This window comes from Battus philenor, unplaced genomic scaffold (assembly GCF_028537555.1).
Source record: "Battus philenor isolate CCGP_79_NKW_IND1 unplaced genomic scaffold, ilBatPhil1.0.hap1 SCAF_23, whole genome shotgun sequence".
NCBI lineage: Eukaryota > Metazoa > Arthropoda > Insecta > Lepidoptera > Papilionidae > Battus > Battus philenor.
This window is the reverse complement of record NW_027181686.1, coordinates 9,027,657-9,041,088: the sequence shown is the minus strand read 5'-3', so window position 1 is coordinate 9,041,088 and position 13,432 is coordinate 9,027,657. Positions and strand designations below refer to the sequence as shown.

General features: G+C 32.3%; 1 protein-coding gene across 1 annotated transcript; it reads left to right on the top strand.

Annotated features, from left to right (window-relative positions):
* Positions 1–4,998: 4,998 nt before the first annotated feature.
* Positions 4,999–12,869, top strand: Orco (odorant receptor co-receptor). Its single transcript, XM_068767190.1, has 10 exons — positions 4,999–5,098; positions 6,520–6,730; positions 6,802–6,938; positions 7,388–7,548; positions 9,072–9,258; positions 9,929–10,145; positions 10,834–10,933; positions 11,340–11,444; positions 12,141–12,296; positions 12,819–12,869. Exons 1-10 carry the CDS (start codon positions 4,999–5,001, stop codon positions 12,867–12,869), a joined length of 1,425 nt encoding a protein of 474 aa, XP_068623291.1.
* Positions 12,870–13,432: the final 563 nt, after the last annotated feature.

Here is a 13,432-nt window from a genome sequence, read left to right as displayed (position 1 = left end):
ATATAGGTAATACACATAATGTATAAACAAAAAAAAGTCTTTTCTACAAAACTTTCTTTTAAAAAATACGGATATCACTAGGATAACTTTTTAATAAAACCCTGCAAGTTACACTTTTATGAAAGTAATGAATTTAATTGAAATAAATTTCCGGATTTTATTTATACGACCATATCTAACAGATTCAGGTGTTACTTTGCGAAAGTCCATCCTAAGTAAGAAAGGGACTAATATCCTGAGGGCACTCGGTGTTTGGCACTAGTCGGTGTAACATTACTCCTGATGATGCCCCGTGGAGCGGTGAAACACGTGTTAAGTGAATTAACGGTGGCAGTTGTGTAATTCGCATTGTTTGCCGCATGCGCATTTATCAGCGGGCTGGCGGGCGGTGCACTTCATTGCATTGGTGCACGACTACTGCTGCATAGCGGAAGTAGCTATATTTTAGCCCCTTTCTTACTTGCATTTACACGAATTTAAACTGTTATTTGGTCGCCCTGATACAATTTTTGGCATATCTTTTGTGTGGCACATTAAGTGAATATTATGTGTGGCTATGATAAAAAATGTTTTTGAAGATTGACTTGCCTCTAGCCGTCGGGTATTCATGCCGAAGCAATAATCTCTGCACCCAGAGTCGCATTCAGTAATCGAATTCATTACAAAATATCTGGACCGTGTTTTTCGTAATGTAAATATGTAAAATAGAAATGTAAAATTATATGAACAATATAGTAGCACTAATATGCACCTGTTATTCATGTATCTAACTTGTAATTCAATTCTCGACTTAGAGCGTAGCGTTTCTGGCAGGCGCATTGGTTTCATCGTTTTTAGAGCTACTTTACATATAGTCATAACTAAAACAATAAGCTAGTTGCAATTGTACACCAGTATTACATATTTTTAACTTAATTCTTTCTCAATAATTTCTATATAAAAATTCAAAAAAATATTTATGTTGCATATATTGTCAAAGCGCATTTAATAACAATTACATTAAATATCTTATTTTGTTTATTTTCTCTCGGGAAAATCCTACTCGTGTTACCCTATCGTAGAATCAATGAAAGCATTATGTCGGATATGTACTGGCTAAAACTCTTCGAGAAACGTATTGTAAAAGTTACGGGAACTTTTTCGCATATTAGAGTTTGAAATGCCTTCTGTCTAAAGGACTAACAGTAGATATAAAACACCATTAGAAAAAAAGGTGTGAATAATTATCATCTCGCCGATACATCTACGTTATACTCCGTCATAAATATATGAGAACAAATTATATATAGTAGTTCAAAATATATCTACAAGCAAAATATATCTCTATATATAGTAGACTGTCCAATAGCGATAGAATAATGAATAATGTAATGGAAATATCTACATCAGGGACAGTGGTGTTTCTAATGATGTCTTTATGTTATTAAAGTACTCTTTAATAAATTAGTTATATATCAATTCTGTAAATAAAGAAACAAATAAATTATGTTAAAAATAATTTAAAATGAAAATAGAAAAAAATATTTACAAGACAACAGATTTCATTTTTAAGACGTTTAATTTTTGATAAGAATAAAAGTACATTTACATATTTATCTATTACACTATGTTTCCTTTGAATAAAATGTATAATCTTCTCTGTTATATATTTTTAATCACTATAAGTAAATTTTGCAGAGAATTTGTTCGAAATTTATAGAATAAAATGTAATATATGTATACACTTATTTAATTTTACGAACACTCAACGTGAACCGGAATAATAATAATTTCGTGATTTACTTTTCAATTCTTTTCTCTAGGAGTGCGAGAAGCACGTTTTTCCATTCGACTTTTTATATTCTGCGCCGTACACAGCTGAAAGAGCGCGATGTATCAAGTTACATAATGCCCGCTTTTTATGTTCAGAGCACCTACGACAACAAACGTGCTCAATTTGAAAGGGGCTAGCTTTCTGTACTCGATTTCCGTTGACAATGGAAACGATGGTTTTTATTTGGAGACACGATTTTCAACTGGATTGCTTTATCGTCGATAGTAAGGTATCAATAGAGACAAATGTTTTCTAAAACAAGAATAAATACTCTTTTTTACCCATGAATTAAATATTTAAATTTCGTTCGACGATAGATTTAGCTTAGTAATAAAACTAAAAAAAAATGAATTATTGAAACATTTTTTGGAACATCTAAATGTATTTAATATTCACGTTGTCTAGCTTTATAAAACTAATTAGTCAATTAGACTAACGATAGTAACCAGTTTGGGGCAGGTCATATAACGCGCAAAACGGATGACCACTGGGGAATTAAGGTTTTAGAGTGGGAACTACGTACCGCCAAGCGCAATGCAAAACGTTCTAGGTGAATTGATGGCTCGATTATGGTCTACGGAAGACACTGGATGCAGGATGCTTCCTAGCAATCTTAATGGAATGTCCTATGCTTGTAAGCGTCCTATAGATGAAAAGAATATATATGGAGTTATGTTTTTAAAATTACGATAGTACATTAATCTAATACAATTTAAGTTCATCATTTGTTTTTGGTGTTCATATCAACAATGAAAATGTTAAATGTATATTAATTCCCAACCGTTTGCTATACCCAAAAATTATTTTTAATTAAATAATATTGGATTTAATTGCCCTTTGTTGTGGGATTAGGTTACTATGACGACATTAAAAATTATTACGTACAAGACGTTGCCTTCTCTGTTACGCTATAAGTGGAATTTAACACCTTTTTATATATAATATAAGAATTTTAAATGAATTTACCAATAAACAGTGATAAGGTTACAATTGTAAAAAGGTATTTTTATCATAAATAGGTTGGTGAAACGCCTTTACACTAATTTGCTGTTTTCCGATCGATTAAAATGATAAATTCTACGTAATTTTCTATCAGCGTTGGTAGCCCATTATTAACCCTTAATAACTGATTGAGTCATGCTTCGATCCTCTTGGTAACTCCCAATCCCAAATAATAATAATAACTTTCATGTAGTACAAATATCAATCGAAGCGTGAATTTATATTAAGCAATGTTACAATTTAGCTATATTTATTCTTTTTGTTCTTAGTCACGTAACATTGGAAAGACAAAGTGGTCTTAGTAATGCCCCGGTTTGTTCAGGTGTCCCCGCAGCTATCGCTATGAGTAGCTCGTTGTCTAGCGGAGTCAGAGCATTCATTTACTAAGTTTTTATTGGCAGTTCATCTTGTTGGAAACCTTGTTTAACCCTTCCACGAGACCGCTTACCTTCCACTTTACGTTTCACCCCCAATCGTTCTATTTAATGTCTTACATGTCCAAATAACTTAAAGTATTCTTATTTGCACAATCAACGATATCCTTTCTTTTATGTTGAGTACTTTGAGGATCAAAACTTTGGTTTGGTGCTCCGTCCAAGTGATTTTGAGAATCTGTCACCAGTACCACATTTTCAAGGCGTCAATTGTCGGATGATCCAGAATCTTCGCAGTCTAGGTCTCAGCTCCGTATATAAAAAATAGAAAGACCAGGTTTTACATGGGTCGAATCATTGTGTTTCTGGTTATTCTGCAGTCTTTCCAGATCTTTGTAAGTTTTCAACTGAGGATCTAGTCATGATGCAGCGTCTCCGAATCCCTGTGCTCTTTATTTACTAACCTTTATTTATAATCTAGACCAGGTGTTCATTCATACCTATATTTTGGGTCTCATTAGTACAGAAATAATTAAAAACGTCGAGAAAAATCTTTATTACTTGTAATAGTTTTTGTAATGTTATGTTAGCGATTATTTTAAATAAATAAAACACGTAGACATCGTTACAAGCTATTAATCTTCGGAATAAAGTTATATGTTTTTGAGTACTACACAATGTATAGATTTATGAAATGTTTCATAAGTTTTTTATGTTGTTTACAACAGGCGAGGGTATTTCTATCTAAAATATTCTCGGAAATCACATTTTAAGCTGAGGAATTTTGATTATGCAATATTTTTCGAACATAACTATTACCAGAGAATACACATCTTATCTGATTAGCTAGTTATAATGTAAGGATGCGTTTATCAATTAGCCGCTTTCTCACGTTGTTTTCATCTCAAGTTATTATTTAGGAATTTATTCATGAATCTATGGAAAGTGATAAAACCCGTAAGCAGAATATGTAAAGTTTGTATGGAAGTTTGGTAGATTTCTGAAACTGCTAATTTATTTGATTTTTTATAATACTAATTTCAGTGTCTACAGTTGCAATCATTTGACATTTGACCTGCAGCAGCTATGCAATTTATTAAACTAATGTCTACTAGCGAGAATTCGGATGACGTAGGGACATATGAAACTTTTTAATGTAGTAAATAAAAATACCGAACATGCTGACTATGGATATATGCATAAGTTACTTATATGAACAAATTGAAGTTTAATCTCTTTATAATTCACTGCAACTATTAAAAGTACTCGTAGAACTATTGAAATCAAACAACAATTTAAACGAAAGTTAAATACGTTGGGTAAACTGACAACAATCGAATGTAAAGAAATACGATCTATAGAGAACGCTTATCGTTTTATTGCAAATAAACCATGAACCACATGCGAAGGTTTCCACGTACCATACCGCCTCGTACATACGTGGTTCAAATTAAAGTTGTGTAAATAATTAAAAGGAAGGAACATGACCGGGTGTTCAAGTAATAGAGGACATCTGTGTGGTCCCACGTACACTTTCTCCGCCCTATTGGAGTGTGTGACTTTGAAATTGAAACACGTCAGTGCGAAACACGTGAAATAAGGTTTGAATATAGATCGATCACTAGAGCATAGGTGGACGATAAAGACACACGTATTTTATAATATAAAAAATCGGATTATTTAAATCTCGTCTCAGGTTTTCATTTGGAATTGCAAATAAATAATACCAAGGTAATAAGATAACATTTGAAAATTGGAATTCGAAAGCATTTGAAATATTTGATTTAAATAATAATGATGATATTACAGATGATGAGCAAAGTAAAAACGCAGGGCCTTGTGTCCGACTTGATGCCAAATATCAAGTTGATGCAAATGGCTGGACATTTTTTGTTCAATTACTATCCAGGTAAAATTGTTTTATATGCAACGATTACATTAGATGTATAAAATATATTAATTACGGAATATCGTAAGTTAAATAATAATTTAGTCTATAAGAAACTGACGGTAAATCACACTTCGAATTTAAAATTGATTTATTTACTAACACTTTTTTGTACACTAAAAAAGAAGAAACAATTAAAAAAAACTCTTGTACCTCTATGAATTGAGCCTCTAAGAAGCGGTCTTATCGTTAGAGACAAGTTCTACAAGACACACACAATATGATTTTAAATAAAATATATATTAATGTAATTACAGATTTTAATTTTCATTGATTGTTATCTAACTCGATCTGATTACCAATCTTCAATCTTGGTAATGTAATTCGACCTCTTAATATCACATTTCGTATTACAATACCTTTTATCAGAATTGTCGGCACTCCTTTTAAAAATTCTATTATCTTCAGGACCATCTATTGTTGTAATTCTCTTCACTCTTTTTATAAAAATTAACTTACACGCCAAATACTTAAAAAATATTTTAAAATAACTTTGCGATTAGTTTAGAAAGTGTATTTAATAACAAAATTAATACAGATTATACAAAAATTATAAAAAAATAGCAATAGATTTTCACTAACTTAGACAAAATCGTAAGAGCTTGAAAAAACACCTCGTCAGCCTCTGAAATAATTATTCGCACGTCCATTCTTTTGAACTTACAGAGTCGATCTCTACCATTTTATGAAATAATGATCAAGCCTAATCATCATTTCAGCTGTAATTTGTTCACTGCTGGTAATAGCCCGACCCTATTGACTCTCACTCCGACTCTGATCTGTTACACAATTTTTTTATATATTTATCCTTTTGTAAATAACTTTAGGAGTTGTTATTAATTTAACACGGAAGCTTTTCACCGCTATTACCTTATGTTTAGAGACTAGTTTCTAATTTTTCTACTTTTTTTTCCTCCCCTAGGCCTCTGCTACGATGGTCTAGTGCTGCTCACATCCAACAATTTCCTGTGCCCATAACTATGTCATCGATCCACCTAGAGGAAGGCCCACTCACATCACATCTATCGGCTTGTGGTCGCCACTCGAGAACCTTTCTGATATATCGACCAGCGGTTGCTTGAGTGATATGTCCTACCCAAAGATACTTCAGACTAACAATTTTTTGAACAATGGCGTCTATTATTATTACAGACTATTGTTTAATAAAAAAATGTGTAATGCTACGTTCGAAACAGATATAATTAAAATTTGTGTCATGTTTTCTAAGTAAAAAGGTGCCTCGTGTATTTTGAAAAAAAATCATAGGAGGCGATGCTTTAGGAATAAAAAAACAGAAATCTTCAGGCAAAAGGAAACTTATAGTGATTGCGTAATTAAGCAGCTATAAAACATGCGTTGATATCCGTGATTTAAATTTTCAGAAAATGGTGGAATGTCAGTGCTATTGAGGAAAATCTACTCCAGCGTACACGCATTTTTCATAGTCATTCAGTACTTAAGTATGGTTGCAAATATGGCACAATACTCCGACGAAGTCAACGAGCTCACGGCAAACACTATAACAGTGCTGTTCTTTGCACATTCTATCATTAAATTGATATTCTTTGCTCTCAATTCTAAAAGTTTTTATAGGTAAATCATTTTCTAATTTAAATTATAAAAGGTAGGATAATCATACTTATTGGAATTAATGTTATATTTAGGACATTGGCAATGTGGAATCAGTCGAATAGTCACCCAATTTTTACCGAATCCGATGCCAGATATCACCAACTGGCTCTGACTAAAATGAGAAGGTTGCTCTACTTTATCACTGGAATGACTGTACTCTCCGTTATTTGTAAGCATTTTTAATGTTTTATACAAAGCGATAGATTATAGATATTAAAAGCTTAACACTGGTCAATGTACAGCTTTTTTTAAAAAAATATATCTTTATAGCTTTTACACTTATGTCCTATTACTACGTACAAAGTGATTCTGAAATATGTAACATTATTTTTTTATCTAGGAATAAGGCAGGCCGATAACTTTGAAAATAGAAAGTCTGTAGGAACAGATAGTAATCAATAATTAATTTTAAAAACGCTTTTTTTACTATATTATCATACATAATATACTATATATCATACATATGTGAAATCATTGACTTTTGGATAGGGTGTACAATATTTTAATTGACAGGAAATAAGCTATACATTCGCCCCTTTACAGCTTTTATACTTTTAAGAAACACCCGTTGTAATTTATATTCCTTATGTAAATAATAACTAAATAATATTTGTACAGGTTGGGTGACAATAACGTTTTGCGGAGAGTCAGTACGTTTAATTAGGAACAAGGAAACGAATGAGACTCTCACGGAACCGGCACCGCCATTGCCTGTTAAAGCTTGGTATCCATTCAACGCAATGAGTGGTACTATGTACGTAGTTGCTTTTGTATTTCAGGTAAGAAAAGTATAATAAGCTTTTGTTTTGTAAGAACTTACGATAGAAATCACATTCCATATATGAATGGAATGCAATGCGTTTTGTAAATGATAAATACACGGCTACTACTATTAAACGGTTCATAGCTTCACTCGTAAAAATATTCGGAAATCGGCATATTAAAGATTTAAATATTCGTTAGTTTTATGTGACACCAATGAGCATATGCAGTAGCCATCATCATCACTATTTAAGGCGCAAGACGTTCACTACTGGACATAAGCCTCTCTAACATATTTCCAAAAGGAACGGTTGTAAGTCGTCTGCATCCAGTGTCCTTCGGCGAATTCAACACGGTTGTTTGTTCACTTAGCGGGTTGTGCTTTCGAGGCCATGTTCTTCTCTACATAACTTTAAGGCCTCAGCGGCAATCTGTTCTAAAGGCTATATGGCCCGCTTACTGTCATGAACCGAAGCCTTGCTTTGAAAAAATGCTTGTATCCTTATAACAAGGTTAGGAACCAGATATTGAATATTTAGATGCTTATTTACCTGAAGTTAAAGTGTTATGGAAAGTGTTATATACACACACACACACATAACTTGTGTAAAAATCCGAGAAACAAGCGATTAAGACAAATAATCATTCCTGCTTGTGAGCAGGTTAAAGCTCCGAAAACAGTTTAAGCCGTTTCTATAACTTCTTAGCTAATAATATATTTTAGTTTACAGCAACGAAAACACAAGTCTGCATTCCCTTTGACCTTTTCGTTAATATTTTTTTCGTCTATTTTTTATTATTGTGATGCTATTGACGATGTCATTATTACAAAAACCTATAAATAGTTTTTCGCTCTTTAAGTTTATCTTATCATGAATAACATATATCTCGTGTGATCTGTAATTTCATAAGAGACACAATATTTTTTGTTGGAGAAATAAGTACTTCGATGGTACTAATTTAAAAATTAACAACTGTCTAAGATTCGTACAAAATATGTAATTATAGAATAGATTTCTATGTTCAATAACTTAACAGTAATCGATAGTTTATTTAATATTAAACAAATCAATCTACTTATATGTTACTTACATAAAAAAGAATTCTTATATCCCTTGGCCACGCCAAAACTTGGGAAATCCTTCACAAATTTCATTGATTTTTTATATTGTAAGTTTCGTAATACAATATAGAACGTTCTACAATATAGAAAAAATACTGTTTTCAATGCTGCGCGCATTTGCAATATCGATAAATTAAAAAAAGGTCAGCATCAATTGTTTCACATGACCAGTTGTATGTAGTTCGTTCACATGTAAAAGTATTATAACATGACGTTATTCAATCATATATGAGAAAAAAAATTAACAATGTTGTATCCAAAAGCTTTACTTTTTAATTTATTAAGTTTCAACAAGACAGAATATCGTTATTCGGGTCCGTTAGTACAATCTAAATTCAAAAATAATGGTAACCTGCAGGTATTACTAATAAGTATAAACTGCATCATTTTTAATAAGAAAGTATAAAATGTTTTCAGGTTTACTGGCTGCTCTTCTCGATGTCAATTGCCAATTTAATGGACGTAATGTTCTGTAGTTGGCTTATATTCGCATGCGAGCAGTTGCAGCATCTCAAGGCCATCATGAAACCGCTCATGGAATTAAGCGCATCACTCGACACGTACCGTCCAAACACAGCCGAGCTGTTTCGTATTTCGTCAACTGGTAAATAATTTAATATTTTTTCATTAGCTACTATAAGTGTACATTACTAAGATTTACGTATTGGTTTACGCCGTTCTATTTAGATTCTTTACTATGCACATACTTGGGGTAGATCGTTAAACTGGATTAGTCCAATTTTAAGAAGGAATAGGTGGTATCTAAAAAAATTACGGAACATCTTCTCGTCAAATGCCTCGAGGCGAAGTTGTAGGCCAGTTTGTTACTCTGGGCCTCACTGGCAAGCTTACAGTCTCTCAACGACCCGTGGAAAGTATAATGTTCGGAATTTTTCTATGAAATCGTTTCAGGAATTAAAAGATCCGTAGACGAAAGTGGCCAACAAAGCGTGGCAATTTGATATCGCTTGTGACATACCCGCGCGGAGAATATATCTGTTAGGTGTTTGAAAATGAGAATATAAACGGGCAATGTAAAACGTTCATCCACATGGTGGAGACGATTGTGGAAATCCCGTTGACGCTAGATGGGAGCCGCTGCTTACTGGTCTTTTAAGAAATCAGTTGTAGAAGCATAGGTTTATAGCATAGGCCTCTGGACATAGGTCCAGAAGTGGACATTATATGGTTAAATTAAGATAATGTTGTCTTATTATCAAACTATATATTTTCCATGTATAAGACACTACGAATCAAAATATAACATTTTTCAGAAAAATCGGAGAAGATACCAGATACAGTGGATGTAGATATTAGAGGAATTTATTCTACGCAGCAAGACTTTGGTATGACTGCGCGCGGTGCCGGCGGCAGACTTCAAACCTTCGGTCAACCGAATCCTAATAACCCTAATGGGTTGACTCAAAAGCAAGAGCTATTAGCCCGATCGGCTATCAAATATTGGGTGGAACGACACAAACATGTTGTGAGGTAATATTTAACATAATAAGAATCGAATTGCGAGACTAAAATGATATTTTTTAAGTCAATTTTGGATTATAATTTTTAACATAACTGATCTAGAAATGCTTAGTGCTTCGTCACTCTTGGTGTTATCGCTCGATTTACCTTCATTGTCACAATATTGAACATGAACGAGTAAAAGAGGAATAATTTTTTGAAGAAAAAAATAATTTTCATTTCGATTAAATGAATCTCTCTTTTTCTTCGATTGAATGAGTTATTTTTTTAAAGACTTATCTTGCAGCATTCCATGGTTTCACTGCATTGGTGCCGAGTCTATTGCGCTAAGGAGAGACGACGCGCTCTGTAGGTTTAAGAAAGCCTCCTTGACCTGCATTCGCTTATCGCGCACTTTTTCTTTAGTCTGAATGAAGTTGGAAGTAATAGTAGTGCAATATTGTGCCCTACTACTTAAAACTGAGTAGCTCTTGGTGTGTCCTCGTCGTTGTCGCCGTCGCTCGTTGTATATTCTTCTAGAAGGATTCTTATCCTTCTTCATTGTTGTCTTCTTGTTTTTGATTATTTTTTGGTCCACCCTCTTGCATGGGTGTATGGCGTCAGTATTATGGTGCCCTACCTATTTTTGGGAGGTTCCTATATGCAATAAATTTAAAACGAGACTAAATCATTCTAAATTAAAAAACCTTTATTCTAGATTGGTGGCATCCATAGGCGATACGTATGGTACGGCTTTACTGTTCCACATGCTCGTGTCTACGATTACACTAACATTGCTCGCTTACCAGGCAACAAAGGTACATACGTCATAAATCGTACTCAATTTAAAAAAAAATACGTTAAAATTACCTGATTTCTAAATTATAGAGCTGTTTTGTTAAATTTTTCATAGAAAATATAATATAGATAAACTAATTTCTTAATATTAATCAATGATCAACATTAGATTTATTAACATCATCATCATTTGTCCACAGCTGAACGTTCTACGGTTGAAATACTGTCTGCCTACAAATATCCACTTTCTCTTCATCTATAATAATTTCTGATATTCTTAGTGTGTTCATTTGGTAGTTTTTTGAAGTAAATGTATTAATTTACATTTATTTTGTCATTAATTGAAGTATATTTTTATAACTTCAGATCTTAGTATAAATAAACTAAATAAGTCAATAAATAATAAAGAGTTTCGTATATTTTTAGATCGACGGATTAAACGTCTACGCGTTCAGTACGATCGGTTACTTGAGTTACACCCTCGGGCAAGTTTTCCATTTCTGTATTTTTGGAAACAGACTAATTGAAGAGGTAAGAATAAAATTATCCTTCCCGACTTGAAGGGATCCGAACTAATCTTTTATTCAAAGGCAAAATTTAATTTGCTTTTTAAAATAAACACTTCCTTTTTATTTGGTTGAATTTCTTAATTTTCAGACTTTTGGATTTAGGAGCAAATTTAACGCTTTACAAATTTTTATCAGACGTTCAAATAAAGACCCTAGTGTCAACAGCGACTGGATTCTTGTTGTTGAATTACAAAAGTCGTCTCCTTTTATAAAAAACCAAAAATATAGCTTATTGTTACGTGCCAATAAAAAAAAAACGTTATATATACGTGTATATACATACATATATATATATATATATATATATATATATATATATAAATATTATATATTGAAAATAGAATCTATCTTCATTTGTTTCATGATGTTTACAAACGGTAATTGTAAATGGTCAATTGTGAATAAATAAATAAATAAGGGGTCTACTGTTTTATGCATTGTTTGCGTTAAATCCGCGATTATTAAGATATTGTCAAAACTTTTTACATTTACTTTGTTTAATATTGAATCTGTAGTCAAACCCATTTAATAGCTATCTGTTAATGGCCTTATAATTATCTATTTTGTTTGTAAAATTTATATTCGACTTTAAATTACACAGAAAATATACATTCCCTTCAAAATATATTATATAACAAATGTTGTTTATCTTTAACAGAGTTCATCGGTAATGGAAGCAGCATATTCCTGTCAGTGGTATGATGGTTCTGAAGAAGCAAAGACCTTCGTCCAAATAGTCTGCCAGCAGTGCCAAAAGGCGATGAGCATTTCCGGAGCAAAATTCTTCACGGTGTCATTGGATTTATTCGCTTCGGTAATTTAAAAAAAATCTAGATACTATATTACATTGGACTTCAAAAATTTACAAGGTTTAATATTTTAGCTTTAGGACGTTCAATATTGAAGATACGCCTCCTTTATAGCATTTCCTTGGGACCGGTTGGAAGCGGCTTTATCACGGTCGTCTGTCACCCTTGTTGATAGACGTTCTCGGCTGCGATAAAGGGTCGATGGTTTCAGAACCTCATGGTCTTAACAGTGATCTGTTCTTCGCTGACACTTCAACGTGCCAATCGACTTGGTTACGTTGGTAGCTTTTATTCATATACAGATCTCCTTATTCCTCAAGGATACTGTATAAGAGCCGTTGTGGAAGGATGTAATATGGTACGGTATCTTGCTATTAATAAATGGATCATCTGTTTCGTTCTTGTACCAGCCATGGTAATGAATTCAAAATAAATGTATCACGATTAAACTATTTATTCATAATTTGCTAAATTATTCTAAAGTGGCCTATTGGCCTCGAGTAATCAATCTTAAATATTTCTTTCAGGTGCTGGGAGCTGTCGTGACTTACTTCATGGTGTTGGTACAACTGAAGTAACTGTCTTATGTCAAAGAACCTTAAAGGCAATTTATTTCTTATATTCTTAACACCTAAGTTCTTGCATACTACCTATTATTCTAATATATTAAGTTATTAAAATATATTTTATTTTATTTTTGTCTTACATTTTTTTTTAAATGGTCTAGAACACAAAATAAGGTTTTAGAATGTGTATCACGTGAATTATGACGTTTGTAAAATGTTGTTTTAAATAAAATGATGTTTCTGAAAATTAGACAAGAATTATATTTTAATGTAAACCAGTTTTAAATATGTTTATTGTACTTACCATAAATAAGAAAAAAATATACTAAAGTTATTACTTTTGTGTACTTAACAAAAGAAATCTAATAATTTTAAATGGTTAATGCTAATCTATCTTTATAATTACGTACAATTCTTTTTAGTGACAAAATAAACGTTTTCGTTGTATTATTTTTTATTTCTGTTATGATGCGTGATGAATTTTTTACAAAAAAAAAACGGTAATATCTTCATAGTTTTTGCTTCTCATCTAATCATGTACATCTACTCGTTTTAATTAGTCTCGTATGTAAGGG